The sequence below is a fragment of the Kogia breviceps genome, chromosome 19, assembly GCF_026419965.1.
Source record: "Kogia breviceps isolate mKogBre1 chromosome 19, mKogBre1 haplotype 1, whole genome shotgun sequence".
NCBI classification, from domain to species: domain Eukaryota; kingdom Metazoa; phylum Chordata; class Mammalia; order Artiodactyla; family Physeteridae; genus Kogia; species Kogia breviceps.
In genome coordinates, this window is record NC_081328.1 from 37,276,538 (window position 1) to 37,291,494 (window position 14,957).

General features: G+C 41.2%; 1 protein-coding gene across 5 annotated transcripts in view; it reads right to left on the reverse strand.

Moving 5' to 3' along the window:
* Positions 1 to 1,424: 1,424 nt before the first annotated feature.
* FBXL20 (F-box and leucine rich repeat protein 20) overlaps positions 1,425 to 14,957 on the reverse strand; it is a 96,859-nt gene continuing 83,326 nt past the window's right edge. For 4 of the 5 annotated variants that reach the window (XM_059046526.2, XM_067020505.1, XM_067020506.1 and 1 more), the window contains 6 exons: positions 13,160 to 13,290; positions 11,346 to 11,406; positions 10,379 to 10,423; positions 8,578 to 8,634; positions 7,361 to 7,573; positions 3,632 to 5,896 (listed from right to left, as the gene is read on the reverse strand). In XM_059046526.2, coding sequence (XP_058902509.1) covers positions 5,789 to 5,896; positions 7,361 to 7,573; positions 8,578 to 8,634; positions 10,379 to 10,423; positions 11,346 to 11,406; positions 13,160 to 13,290 — 615 coding nt within the window. In that variant the 3' untranslated portion in view covers positions 3,632 to 5,788. Of the gene's footprint in view, positions 5,897 to 7,360; positions 7,574 to 8,577; positions 8,635 to 10,378; positions 10,424 to 11,345; positions 11,407 to 13,159; positions 13,291 to 14,957 lie in introns of all 5 variants that reach the window. The other variant, XM_059046527.2, reaches the window with a different exon arrangement.

Here is a 14,957-nt window from a genome sequence, read left to right on the forward strand (position 1 = left end):
GGATTTTCTAAGACTTTAGGTTCTCATTCGCTAGTGCCATAAAAAAAGAAAACACAAAATAGAATAATGACTTCAGGGGCTGAGAAGGGTTAGGCTAAGGTAAGAAACACATACATGTATGTGAGCAGCAGTGTAGTACAGATTTGAATGAATAACAACAAGTACAATAAGAGACAGTGACAAGCTAAAACTTAGTGGGGTAAATCTTTCTTCATCCACTTTAATTAAAAAAAAGAAAAAATCACTTCAAAGATTTCCCTGGGTTCTTGGGGATATGGCAGAAGAGAACAGGTATGTGTCTGAACACCTCTCTTCTCTTATCTCTCCCTGGGGTGGGGATTCTCATTTACTGCCTACTCGCTCTTGCCCTGGTGAAAATCACGCCCAGAAGCCGAAGCACTGGTGGCGTTCAGTGGTGCCAATGCCCATCTGGATGATACTGGTTAGGTGTGTAGAAAGTACGAGCCCTCCTTGCCACTACGAAGGGCATGGAGTTCATTACGTGGAGACGAAAGTAAACCTACTCACGTGGGCAGCGGCTGTTTCTACATATTCAGGACAGATGCTTGTACCTGAAGCAAAATACCCCAGTTCCAGAACTGATTCTCTCCTCTACTTTGAATGTCAACTACCACTTCCCCACCCCAATTCTTCAAAAAGACACTGAAAAACACAGAAAATAAACAGGGTCAACTGATATGGTTTTGGTTGTTCGTGGTTCTTTTTCCTAAAAGGGCAGTGAACTACCCTGGCTGAGGAAGCACTGAGTCTCAACACCTGTGAACCAACCTCTACTAAGGGGTTACTCAACAAACACAGAAGGCAGAGACGGAGGAAGTGCATTACGGAATTTTCTTAACACACACGTGAGTTTGTCCAACAATTTTTTTCTCTGCTGAAAATTAAGGTTAACTCTCTTGGGCTCCAAAGATTCACTCAGACTCAGCTGAGAAGGTCTTACTGACTTTCCAAAGGATCAAAGGCTTCAGAGATGCAGAACTGATGTTCTTAAGAATAAAAATGGGCAAAATATGTAGACTTGCCTTGGGAGGGCATGGGGGGGGGCAGGGGGGCGGTGCTGCAGAAGCCCTTCACGCAGAAAACTCACTTGCCTCAGATGGTAGTTTCTGGTAGGTAGAAAGTTTGTCCCAAGTGAGAGGGCAAGGTTACAGCAGCATGTTCTTTGCTGGAGAACCAAGATGTTAGGTCTGGGCATCTGGATATAGCAAATACAAGCCAAATTTTATTCCCAAATTACCTGGGTTAATTATATCCTATCGACATGGTTGTATACAGCTTTCTGTATCTTCCAATCTTACAATTAAAATTTATGATAGAAATAAAGGTGAGGAGAGGCTGAGACTATTAATTCCCCTCACCCTCCTGACACTTTATTTTTTTACTTTTATTTTTATTTTTTTTTCGGTACGCGGGCCTCTCACCGCTGTGGCCTCTCCTGTTGCGGAGCACAGGCTCCGGACGCGCAGGCTCAGCGGCCATGGCTCACGGGCCCAGCCGCTCCGCGGCGTGTGGGCTCTTCCCGGACCGGGGCACGAACCCGCGTCCCCTGCATCGGCAGGCGGACTCTCAACCACTGCGCCACCAGGGAAGCCCCCTCCTGACACTTTAGCGTTCTTTGGTCCAAGATCATTGTAGCGGGAGGGTTCTGCCTCAAGATCTCCAACGAAACATGCTACATGTTCTTCTCAAACAAGACTTGACTAATTCACATGGCCTGGGTTTGAGGTGGTTAAAAATCCTAGAACTGGTGGGCAGATAGAGAAGGCAATCTTTGTATAAAATGTTCCGGAAGCTCAGAGCATACCACTGAAAAAGAGTCTGTCAGCCAGGATGCACAACAGGATAGAAATCTAACCTTAAATCATGCACACAAGGAGGGAAAAAGCAGAACAGTCCAATTTTCTTTAAACCCTTCCTCTCTCACTAGTGGCAACTGTCATAAGCAATCTGACTTTCAATAAACATTAAATGGACAAGGGTCCACCATGATCAAGTGTTCCTCCCCTCTAAACAATACAGTCACCAAGGACACGCTGCCCACAGGCAGGCAGGAAACCACCTCTTCTTTCCAGGGACTCTCTCACTTCCCAACAACTCCAAACCAAGACAGGTTCCAACTCATACTTTGTTTAGCGCCCCCATGGCATTAGTGGGTTATCAGACCAGTAACAATGCATTTTATAAGGCAATTAGAAGACATAAAAGAACTTGACTGCTATATAGCATCGTAGCTATACTGAACCTTTCAAACAGTTTGGAAAGCCCAAAGTAAAGCATCATTAAAATATTTTCCAGGTTGCCCTCTAAAATGTGAAATAAGGAATATGAAAAATTTCTGACTTATATGTCTGCCAAATCAACTTAATGGATGTGGAAATATATAAAAACCACTTAAGAAATACTTTTACATCCACTAAAGAGCAGAACAGGAGGAGAAAACACTTTTTTACATAAAGCATGATGTGCTTTCACATTCCAAATATTGGAAAAAGGATGAAGGCAGATTCTCTTATTCCTCATATCTAACAGTTTGATCTCAAATTCGGTAAGCTAACATCAAAGATCACCCAGTGAAAAATGGCCTGAGCCACATGACAGTTACTGAATTCAAGGCTGCCCAGGACAGTTTGCCCAGATCAGGACAAGGATCCAAAGAGGAAGCTAAACTGAAGACACGAGAATAAATTAGCAGCATTGTTGGGAGTGAGATGGAAGCTTTCAAAATAGAGGGCAAGGATGGGTGTAGGAAGGACATGCGAGAAGTCAATGCAAAAAATAAAAATTAAAATAAAAGCTGGAATCATCCCCTTGATGGGGCCAATGAAGATGTAAAAGATACTGATGATGCTACAAAATGTAAGGGGAAAAGGCTGCTTAGGAAAGAGATGATCCAGATGAATAATAACTTTGAGGGCACCTTCTCTTACTTATCCCAAATCTCTTCTCTCCGTTCACTCTGTATTTTTTTTTTTTATTATTGAAGGCGTATTGTGGAGTGGCTCTGGAGTCAGACAAATGGACCAATAAGTTTTTCCTAAGGAAGAGTTTTTCCTACATCTGTAAAGCCTTATTGGATTTTCAAGAGTGTCCCTGAAGATGAGACAGGAAATCCTATGTTCAGATGGCAGGGCCCTTTCACCTGACCAAAACTTACCATGTTCTGCGTTCTCGAAGTCCTGGTACATTTCATCAGCAGACATAGGTTTTAGATTGGCATAAAAAATACATGTCCTTCCAAGCTTGATGGGCCAGAAGTTTGCTTCAGAAAGGAACAGGGTTCCTGCCTGACCCCATACATGCCAGCGCTGCACACTCCAGGGCCTTTATTCCCTCACTTGACTCTGTTCTTGGCCCAGACAGGCAGGGCTCGCCTCCACATGGACCTGCACGTGGGTACACTCTTTGAGAACAGCAACAGCATTTCCAAGACCTTCATGTACTGGTGAATCGGGTTTTTTAAATACAGAAGTACCTCGAGAGCTTCAACTATTGGGAAATTCGAATCCACACTCACTAATAAATCAGGGTTTTGTTCAGACACTTTTTTTTTTTTTTAAACTTGTACATTAGAGCAGCTGCCCCCTAAATATTCTTCTTTTTAGTTTTATTTGAGTGAGGACCCAGGGATCTGAATATTATCAATCACATCTGGAAGTGTGTGTGCACATGTGTGTATCTGTATATGTGGGGTATAGCCAGGAGAGCGGGTCTCACTTTAAAAAGTATATTCCTTATATGGTAATCTGAAAAGAGGATAAGGGAAAGGCAATGAAAAACACACATAATCTGACCTTAAGAGGGCACAATAATAAAATGGGATTTAAAAGAAATTAAGTGCTGAATAATGGTGGATAGTACAGATTCCTAGGACCTTTTCAACTGATTGCTTGTGAAAAAACAAATCACACTTTATTCTTACATATGCTGGTAGAACCAGCACCTACAGCATTAAAACAAGCCTGACAACAGCCTGGATCATGCAGAGGATGACCTAAGATGATGGCAGACTGCACATTAATGTCCTAAAAGACAAAAAGTCACCCTACTAAAAGTCACACAAGGTCTCTAACCTTGATATTTAGAAGTCTACTTCTCGTACTTCAGAAACTCATTTTATTTCCCTCATCCTCCATGATTTTTTTTTTTTTTTTTTGGTTGGGGGAGCTTCTTCTTTGACTCTGAGTCATGGGCACTAAACTCCCTGCCCTCAGCTCTGGTGACCAGGCTAGGAAGAGACACTGAACCCCCTACTTCCTCTCAATGTTCTCTTTCTGCTGCCCCAATGCCTTCACCTGGCTCCTGTAGTATTTCATTCACGGAAACTTTGGAGCACAAGAGAGATATGGCTGACAGGTTCTGGTCCTTTGAGGCTCCAACATTAGATGTGATACCATCAACACTGACATACAGTTGACCAGCTGTGATAGGGTCATTCTTGAACCCCTGATAGGTTGAGATGGGGGGAAAAAAGAGAAACTACCCGGCTCAACGGCACAACTCCTCTAGCAGCATTCCTGCTAAAGCAGAACAAACCTCAGAGACACAGATCTTAGACGCCACTCATCGCACCTAGATTTCGGTGAATACACAGCTCACATCTGAGCTTGGGTGGCGGCAGCTTGCAGGTTCAGTTTTGGGATTTGCCATTCCACCCTTTCCTAATAATGCATTTCTCTCCCTCTTTATTAAGTCAGATGGGAGGAAACATGTGCAGGGGGAATACTGGGCGTATCATGCATATTATCATTTATCACAAGATATAACAGAAACGAAAAGGCAAAGTTTGTTTTCATCAAAATAGTCTTAGCTCAATTTCTTCTCATAATTTTTCTTGCTTCTGTTATAGTTTCCCTTCAGACTGGCAAAGATGCAGGCAGGGTCCCCTAATGGTAAAATTTAGAATTAAAAAAATATTTATTGATAATGTCTCTTTTAAAAATGTTTGGAAACCCCAACTAATCCTCCAAAATGCAAACTGTAAACATAACAACAGCAAAGGAGTAACAATTGAGTGTGAGTAAGCGGACTATGCACAGATGACAGACTGAGCAAGAGTGCAGGAGGGAGCGACAGAGGATGAAAGACAGGTTCACAGTGTGCTACAGAAAGTGACAATTTGAGTGAGTAAGTCAGCACTTTTGGACCACAGCGATTTCAATGCAACCATTTAGGAAACCTCTGGGCCAAATGCTAAAACACAGGAGGAGGAATGGACAAGCCTTCTTTGTGAGCATGCTCAGCATGTTGGCATGGGAACAAGGAAGCACAGAAGCTCTGTAGTCATCTTGCAATGGATGGCTACCATTTATAGGATGCAAAGAAATCTTCTCTCTGGTCCCTGGATACAACATGTATTGTTTTTCTATGCTTTCCTTGACCCTGGAGGACTGCAGCTGCTGTTCCAAAATTGCCAAAGAAACCCCTTAACAAAATAAAGAAACCACAGTAGCAGTAACACTGGGTCTGCTGGAATGCCCCCTTCCGTCTACCTTGCTTCTGATTTTCTTCTGGGCACATCCAACAGGAATGGTTAAGTTTTACCAATCCACATGATAAAGCCAGCACAAACCCAATCCCCTGGTCACAGAGACAGAGTGGGTGGGGGTGAGAGTGGGTACGCGTATGTATGTGTGGCTCTGGGGATCTGGACACTGCCCTCACTTTGTAACCTTTGCCCGGAACACTGGGGTCGCTTCCAATGGAGATCCATGGTAACTCTAGAAGTGTCATTAAATACTCAGTTCACCAAGGTTGACCACCTCCATTGTCATAGGATGATGCAGCATCTGCAGAAGCGCTGTCTGCTGCCCCCTACTGATGGGGGTGGAGTGACAGGTGCGAAGTAGGCGTGGACTTTAATATTGGGTAAATGGGTCTGAAACAAGACAGAAACATTACTAAGAGAGAGGGCTTAAACAGAAAGAGCAATGTTGCTTTTCAGAAAAACCAATGAGGGACTGAGTGTACATGAGGGCAGGGCATAGGCTGAGCACAGACGGGATGCTGAGAGACCTGGGTTCTACTTTGTACCATCCCACGTTGTTCTAAAAGACCAAATCAGCTCACATAACTTTAGTAACTGCTTCCATAATAATAAAACTGGGGAAAAAATTCATGCTAATCTCTTAACCTGTCCCAAAGGGGTTCCCAGAGCTGGAAGAAATTACATAAGCTTGAAAACTTAATTTTTTCCAAGCCATTATGGACAATGTTTCCTCTGATATTTTAAAAAACCTCATTATCCTCTTTTAACAACATGCTTCTAATTTTTACTACATAGTTTCTAAATTCCTACTAAGTTCAAGGCACTGTGCTAGTTATGTAAAAGGGTTGCAAAGATGGTCAAGATGGAGATCCTGCTTTTAGGCGACTTATATTCTAGACATGCACATACATAGCTAAATTAGAGTGTCAAAGTGCTAAGTGACTCCTGAGGATTCAGAGGTGGAAGAGACTCCTGAGAGCCAGGCAGGTCCAAAAGCCCTAATGTACGTAGGCCATGGAAGACGCTCTGGTTGACCTGTGGCTCTCCTCCTCTTTTGGTGTTGAAGAGATATGGGTACAAGGCCTCCCCATTGCAGTTATGTTCTCAGTCCTCTAGGTCTGAAGGGAGAGGTGGAACTGAGGTCAACTGGAACTCAAGATGAAGTGTGCTGCTCCTTTATGCACTCAGATGTCATAAGGCCAACATGGATATTTTTAAAGGTTGATTGTAAGGGCCAAATTAACACAGTGCCTTTCCCACAACAGGCGTCAAGCAGATGTTCCAATAAATGTCTGTTGAGCTGAATAATCCAACATATAGACTCATCCAGTCTTTTATAAGCTCCTTGCTGGCAATCTGTCTTTTAGTCATTTGGCTATACGTGGGTCTCTCTATTATGAAGGATGGGGCAAAAGGAAAAGGTAAAAAACTACGTGATCCATTTGTTGCCTTAAAAAAATATGAACCCCAGCAAAACAGTTTGATATGAAAGGAAATACAAATTAAAATTTTAAATCCCATTTAACTAAATATTTTCTTTATGTTACTCCTTTCTTTCCTTTAGAACCAAAATCTGGCATGTGCTTTTCTGACTCTGGGCATGTTATTAGAGAGACTCTGCTGGGAGATCTACTTTTTGTCCCTTCAGTGGTTATTTTCCTACTAAATACCTGGAACAACAGGTAAGAACTATCTACCCTTAGGTTTGCTCTCCATCTTTTTTTCTCTTTGCTGAATGTCCACATAAATAATCACAGGAATCTAAATCTAAAAAAAGGAAATGGAGGGGAAAAATAAAGAAAAGGAAAGGGTGCTGAGAACACTACAGCCGGAGGGTAATGCCACCATCTTTACCCTGAGTCTCTTGATTCCAGCCCGTGTGATTTGCTGGCAGTCATAGAGTTCTATCCGCTCAAGGCTGTGACAGCTCTTCAAGTGCTCCAGGGATGCATCTGTAATTAGGGGGCAGTTGTCCAGTTCAATCACCTCCAGCTGGTCATGGGCGCAGGCCCCGTTCCCCAAGTGACGAATTCCATCGTCTGTGATCAGCTCACAGTGAGACAGACTCTGCAGCCAAATAGAGCAAGGAAGGACACTGAAATATTTAATGGCATTCTTCTACCCAGAGGCCTATGTGCAACCAAAACGGAGAATTTTCTGGTTTGAGTCTGAAGTATATGGAGCCATCACTGGAGCCATGTGGTGAAATAAAGAACGCATACTAGAGTTGCTGGGGTTCTGTTTCTGACAATCAACGATCAACGTTTCTCTGTGTGATTCTAAATATATTTTGTGAATTCCTATAATGACTGTGAAATAGTTGATAAACAAAATATCTCCCCCCACACTCTCCACACACAAATTATTGAAACTTTTCTTCTCTACAGGGACAAGTGGGGCTCAAGCTTTTCCTGTAAAAAATTTTCTGGAATTTGGACTAAATATTGAATACCTGGTGCAGGGGCATGCAAAATAGTTAATTCACGTAAGATGACTCTTACAGCTGTAAGATGTGGTCACCTCTTCACTTTACGAGTTTTCCTTAAATCCCTGGTTCCTCCATGCAAAACTCAGAACCCTCGACCGAAACATAATTTAATGTGCCACAAAACACCAAAAATAAGCCTAGGTACAGAATAACCAACCAGAATGCTTTCCCACAGTGTTATTGGAAGGAGTAGCAGAGAACGACCCCCAGTAAAGCCTTGATTGGTTCTATTTTATAGGAACACTTGGTCCCAATGTGAAGCAAACTGTATTTCAGGCCATCTCATCTCCTGGATCTCTGGAAATTTAAGCACTGTTCAGGCTGGAGTGTAATTCACATGGGAGCGAGAACTCATACTCTCCATGTCAGTTTTCAATCTCCAAGCATTGATACAGAAAATGTTTAACTTTTCCAGTTTCTATCTCAGTTTCTCCCTTCACACAGTTCCTCCCTTGGTCCTCTGTAAGTTGACAATTTGGAGAAATATGCTTTCCCCAAGTGGTAGCCAGGCACCAAGATGAAAGTAAGAGCTGGGTTTTGATTAAATCCAATAGATACATAAAACTTCCACAGTTAAACTCACCAATACTTGAAGTCGAGGACAGTGTATAGAAAGTTGGATTAATGTGCTATCTGTTATCTGAAAGAAACATATAAGTTTATTTTAGGTTTAATTCCAAAAAACTCATAGGTCATACCTCATTCTTGACTCCACTAGTATTTTAGATTGATATCCTGATATATCAATCATCAAATAACAGAATCGTAAGGTTGAAATCCCATCAGCTACCAGAACCTGTTCTTCTTCTTTTTTAAATAAATTTATTTATTTCAGCTACTTTATTTTTGGCTGCATTGGGTCTTCATTGCTGCATGCGGGCTTTCTCTAGTTGTGGCGAACGGGGGCTACTCGTCATTGCGGTGCACAGGCTTCTCATTGCGGTGGCTTCTCCTGTTGTGGAGCACGGGCTTTAGCAGTTGTGGCTCGTGGACTCCAGAGCACAGGCTCAGCAGTTGTGGCGCATGGGCTTAGCTGCTCCGCAGCGTGTTGGATCTTCCCGGACCAGGGCTCGAACCCGTGTCGCCTGCACTGGCAGGCAGATTCTTAACCACTGCGCCACCAGGGAAGCCCCAGAACCTGTTCTTTGAGAACCTATCCAGGCTGGGCTTAAACTCACCTAGTCATCTTTGAACAGGTCTGTCGAAAATTGTTTGTTTTCGAAACAAATGAAAATGTGTTCCCTCATAACGTCCACCCACTGGACTTTGTTTGACCTCCTTAGAGCCATCACAGAAGTGAATCAGAAGACACTGCTCCATGAAAAAAATGAACGTAGAAACATCCTTAAATTTTTAGATATCTGGCCCATATTTTTCTAAGCCATGTCATAACTCAGGATTGATAATTGGCATGTCAGTTATTTTCCCTAAGGGTGGCAGAAAGAAGCTGCTGGGTTAACTATGAACATTCAGTAAGGAAGAACTCCGGAAGGGAGAACAGTCTTTTCTAGTTATCTTAGGATGGAGAGTAAATCAGCATTTCTTTTCAAATTTCTCTCCAATTCTGAGATTGTTGTTATAATACACATACTTTCACAGGGGCTAAGAAACGGCAGGGGTGGGGGACTGAAGTGGGCAGGCGTGTGCACGTCATTCAGAAGGACTAACACTGGAAAGGACACACAGGACATTCAGGCATGTGCAGGAAACAGACGGATGTGAGTAAGTTCTACTTTAATAAGAACTAATGGGGACTAAGCAGTGTCTGGGTAACAAGTAATTTAGCAAAACTGGCATCTATAGTTATTGAAGTATCTTCTCTTTATTTTTACCATTAAAAAAATTCACTGCTCTATCTTCTTTTTAGGAGTCCCTCTTTAAAATTTCTCCCCAGCCAGCTAATAAGCTGAAAGCTCTTAAAATTGGTAATAAAAAAAACTGTTGATAAGAAGCTAAGTCTGCCTGCCTGAAGGGCAGGGTTCCATACAGAGTTGGATCTCCGGGGTTAACGATGTAAGGGGCGCAGAGTGCAGTTAAGCTAAAAAGGGGCAGTGATATCCATCGGTATGCTGGGTCTTTAACTATTTATTAGCATCATAACACTGTAGGTCTGAGGAAATATCTTAGTATCTTTATGGTCTAAATGCCTGAGCCTTCTTTCTTTCCAACGGCAACCTTATTGATGGCATGTATTTTCCTAGTTCCTTAGCAAAAATACCATGAGCAGCTCTGCTGGTGTGCCTGGAGGACACCTCGATAAATGGAGAGTCAGCAGTGCTGCAGGCTCACCGCTACACTGGGGTAGGGAATTGAACGTTCTGATGTGCATGTATTGTGTAAGTTTCTATCATACTATATTTCTGAGTAAAAATCCACAATCTTACCTGAACACACTCTTCCAGGTCCATCTTTTCAAGCTCATGGCAATTCTGTAAGATACAAACCCAAACATTACAGTACAAACATTTAAAATTGGGAAAAAAATTAAGGTCAGGAAACTAAGAAGTAGTATTAAATAGACTGATGAAATCTTAAGAGCTTCAGTGTTGGTGTCATTCTTATATCACTTCCTGCCTTATTCTATTAATTGCACATTTTTAAAAGGCCTTTATCACCGTGAAATTTCTCAATTATTCCACACTTAAAGTATCTAACATCTTAGAAGTCCAAGGGAATGAATTTCCCAAATGTTGATACTGAACTAATACAGAGATCCTTTCAACCAAAAATAATTTAATGAAAATGATTTCTTTGTAAGCACAGAAGGGGAATTTGTATGTCCTCATCTAGTTATGCCATGGGCTGCCCAGCCCGCTCCCCGCCATTAGCATTCCATTGATCTGCCTGAAAGCAAATGCCCTTCCCATGTTCCATTGCACTGGTCAAAGATGGCATAATTTTAAATACTATTATTATACAGTGATTTACAAACCACTCCATGTATTAAAATCTTGTGGAGAAAACAGAAAATCTCTTAAAACCTCTCCATTTAAATCAGGCTTACATGTTTCTTTCAACATTACTCTCATCCACCAGTTGCATACCAAACAACCAAATAAGCTTCTTTCAAAAGCACTAGGAAATTCCCACTTAGTTTAGCTTATAATCTTATGAAGAGGCGGAAAATCAAGTCTCACAAAGGAATGTCATGGTCTCCAATGCACGTCTGCCTTTCCAGAGCAGCTGCTTGTAGCTGCAGCCCAAGGACGCTCAGGAACGCCAGTCACAGAGACGTCCCCCCACATCCTACACCCTCACTTCTGCGGCCATTCCACATTTCCCTCATTGCTCATTCTTCTGAAATAAAAAAAACCCTGAACAAAACCTATAGAACCTCAAGAAAACACTTACCCTGGCCAGAGTGGTAAAGCCTACATCTGTTAGTTGAGAACACCTTGCCACTTCTAATATTCTGTTAAAAAAACAAAGTGAAAGTCAACCCATTGGTCCCTGAAAACTGGGTTTATTAAAACAGCAAGAATTTAAGAAAACAACCTCTCATTCCCTAAGGACTATATAACAGGGAGTTACATTCACGGCTAAGCAAGTCTGTATACAGATCCTGCTATTCATTTTCATGGAGTCATCATAAAGTGGTCCTGTAAAAACCACATTTTAGGGTGATGCAATCAGAAGAATATAATAGAAGCTTGTAGTTAATGCCAAAATGCATGAGAAACGCATTTAAAAGCCTTCTTGACGGCATACTGCTTACCCCCAGAGGGCAGCCTGCTCCTAGAAAACAAAGGAGATGGAGATAAATACTCTGTGTCTCAGTTAATCTGTTGCTGAAGTAAATTATTCTCTTTCCCTATTTTACATGTATGCTCACAAAGATTTAAATAGCTTTTCAAAATACTATGAAGGGACTGGTTAATCATAGGCCTGTCCCAAATATGAAACTCCATACTTATGAAAAAATACCCTTAAGCTTCCTGCCTCCTCCCACAGGCTCCCAGGGAGGCCCAGTGGAGAGGGCAGCTGAGCTCCTATCAGGAACTGCTGAACACCACCCTAAATACCAACCACAGGGCTGGGGAAGCAAAAATAGTAGCTCTTCTTTGTGAAAAGTCTGGTGGTGTCTGCACGACAGTACCAAAGAACATTGTATGTTTGCTTACAAAGTACTATAGAAGTTGAAAAAAAAAATAAAGCTAAAGTATAAGGAATCACTATCAACTGACAATCAGTTAAAATACTGTATCTAATGGGAAAGTATGATCTGACTGAACCCAACTTTTAAGTATCACATTTGATTACGAAAAAGTTTTAAGAAAGTTTTTATTGGTTTACGATGATTCTTATGTGTAAGACAAGTGGTTTCATAGGTTCTGGAGCTAGACTGCCTGAGATTGGATACTTGCTCCTGCACTTACTAACTGTGAGACCCTGAACAGGTTACTCGACCTGTGCTTTGGTTTTGTCACCTATAATACAGAGATAATAACAGTGCTTATATGGTGTTATGATGATCAAATGAATTAATATTTGTAAATAATTTAAAACAGTGGCTAACATGTTTAATATATAGTAAGTACAATTTAAGTTTTGTTTTAAAGAACAAAAAAGGTATAAGGGGATTATCCCTATTTATTACAAAATAGTGTGCTGTGTGCTCTTACAAAATCAATATGAGCTTGATACCATGTGCATGCCAACACAGCATTCTTAGTAAATATTCAGCCAATCCTGTATTTAGGTAGAGAAGAGGAGCCATAGAGAAATAAAGCTTGCTTTAAAAGACCATCAGCACAAAGGAGGAGCTGTTTTTTCTCTTTAAATACTCCCTGCTATGTACCTGGCATCATTACTACAGTATAAATGATCACAGGATGGGCTTCTAAAAACTTTCTTCAGAAAGGAATTATATGAAAGCATTGATAAGAGAAAATGCTTTTCTTTCTTTTCTCAAGTAATGTGATAAAATGTTGATATTTTTCTAGGATGGATAGCCAAGAAGCAGAAAATGAGGACTATTACCCCCTGGTTCACGCCAGTTACATGTAATCAAATGAGGTACAAAGCAAGTAGGTGCGCATCTGAAAGGGTAGTAGTGGCCTTGTAGTGTCTACCTTGAAAAATTCAAGGTTCCAAGGAATAAATATGAGTGAAGGAGGCCACTGCTCCTTTCCCCCGATTTTTTGAGACAAACAAGAAATGTTTACCTAAGTCGTGGGCAGTTCTGACCTAAAGCGTTCAGGATGGCATCTGTGATGTTGGAGCAGCCAGAGGCACAGAGGGACTGTAACTTATGGCACCCTCTGCATATAGTAATGAGACCTTCATCTGTGACTTGCTAAAAAGAAAAACAAGAGGGAAAACCCCATAGTTATTAGTAACTTAGCAGAAGATAGAGAAAAAAGTTACCTCTGTGAAATAAGTGCCAAAAAGAAATAAAAGCAGATTTGATATTAACCATGTAGCAGACCTAAAAGAAAATGAATACACTTTGTTTCTTCCTTCCAGTTCCTTTTGATTTAGTTTTCAAGAGAATCTGTGCTCATTTCTGGTGCAAAGGGAAGAAGCTATAACAGGGTTCTTTTAACCTAATGGGACTGACAGGACTGGGAACAGATGGGGTGCACATCATGGTGTAGGTTCAATTAAATGATTTTAAAACCTAGAAAACAGATAAAAACAGCAGTATTTTAACAGTATAAACGCATTTACAAGTTCAAAATTGATACTGATATTAAGTTACTTTAAAAAAAATGAAACAACCTGTGGATCATAGCTGTAATCTCGTATCAACCATAAATCCATTTATTTCTAAATTTTAGTTTTATAATATAAACTCTATCCTACATGGAAACAACCTAAATGTCCATCAACAGACGAATGGATAAAGAAGATGTGGCACATATATACAATGGAATCTTACTCGGCGATAAAAAGGAACAAAATTGAGTTATCTGTAGTGAGGTGAATGGACCTGGAGTCTGTCATACAGAGTGAAGTAAGTCAGAAAGAGAAAAATAAATACTGTATGTTAACGCATATATATGGAATCTAGAAAATTGGTACTGATGAGCCTAGTGGTAGGGCAGGAATAAAGATGCAGATGTTGAGAATGGACTTGAGGACACAGTGGGGAAAAGGGAGGCTGGGACATAGTGAGAGAGTAGCACTGACATATATACACTACCCAATGTAAAACAGATAGCTAGTGGGAAGCTGCTGCATAGCACAGGGAGATCAGCTTGGTGCTTTATGACCACCTAGAGGGGTAGGATAAGGAGGGTGGGAGGGAGACACAAGAGGGAGGGTATATGGGGATATATGTATACATATAGCTGATTCACTTTGTTGTACAGCAGAAACTAACACAACATTGTAAAGCAATTATACTCCAATAAAGATGTATAAAAAAAAGACTATCCTAATTTAATGGAGATAAATAGTTGTATCCAACTCAAATACAGTTTTGTATGTTTTAAATTATTATTTTAAATTATTTTAAAATGAAAAAAGAACACAAAAGATGTTACATTAAAAAAAAGATGTCGGGCTTCCCTGGTGGCTCAGTGGTTGAGAGTCCGCCTGCCAATGCAGGGGACACGGGTTCGTGCCCTGGTCCGGGAAGATCCCACATGCCGCAGAGCGGCTGGGCCCGTGAGCCATGGCCGCTGAGCCTGCGCGTCCGGAGCCTGTGCCCCGCAACCGGAGAGGCCACAACAGTGAGAGGCCCACGTACCGCAAAAAAAAAAAAAAAAAAAAAAAGATGTCATATATAAACATCTTAACATGTTGGATATGATCAGCATTTTAATTTGTCCTGATAGATTTGCTAATTTTGTGTAAGCCTCAGAATAAAGCTCTCCTGTCATTTCTGTTTAATCAAACAGTATTCTTAGGTTGCAAGGACAACTGAAAAAAAAATCAAACTTTAAATATTCACTGCTTAAATCAGTACGTTCTCAGTATTATAGAACTGAAACAACATACAGATGAAAAATGGATGCT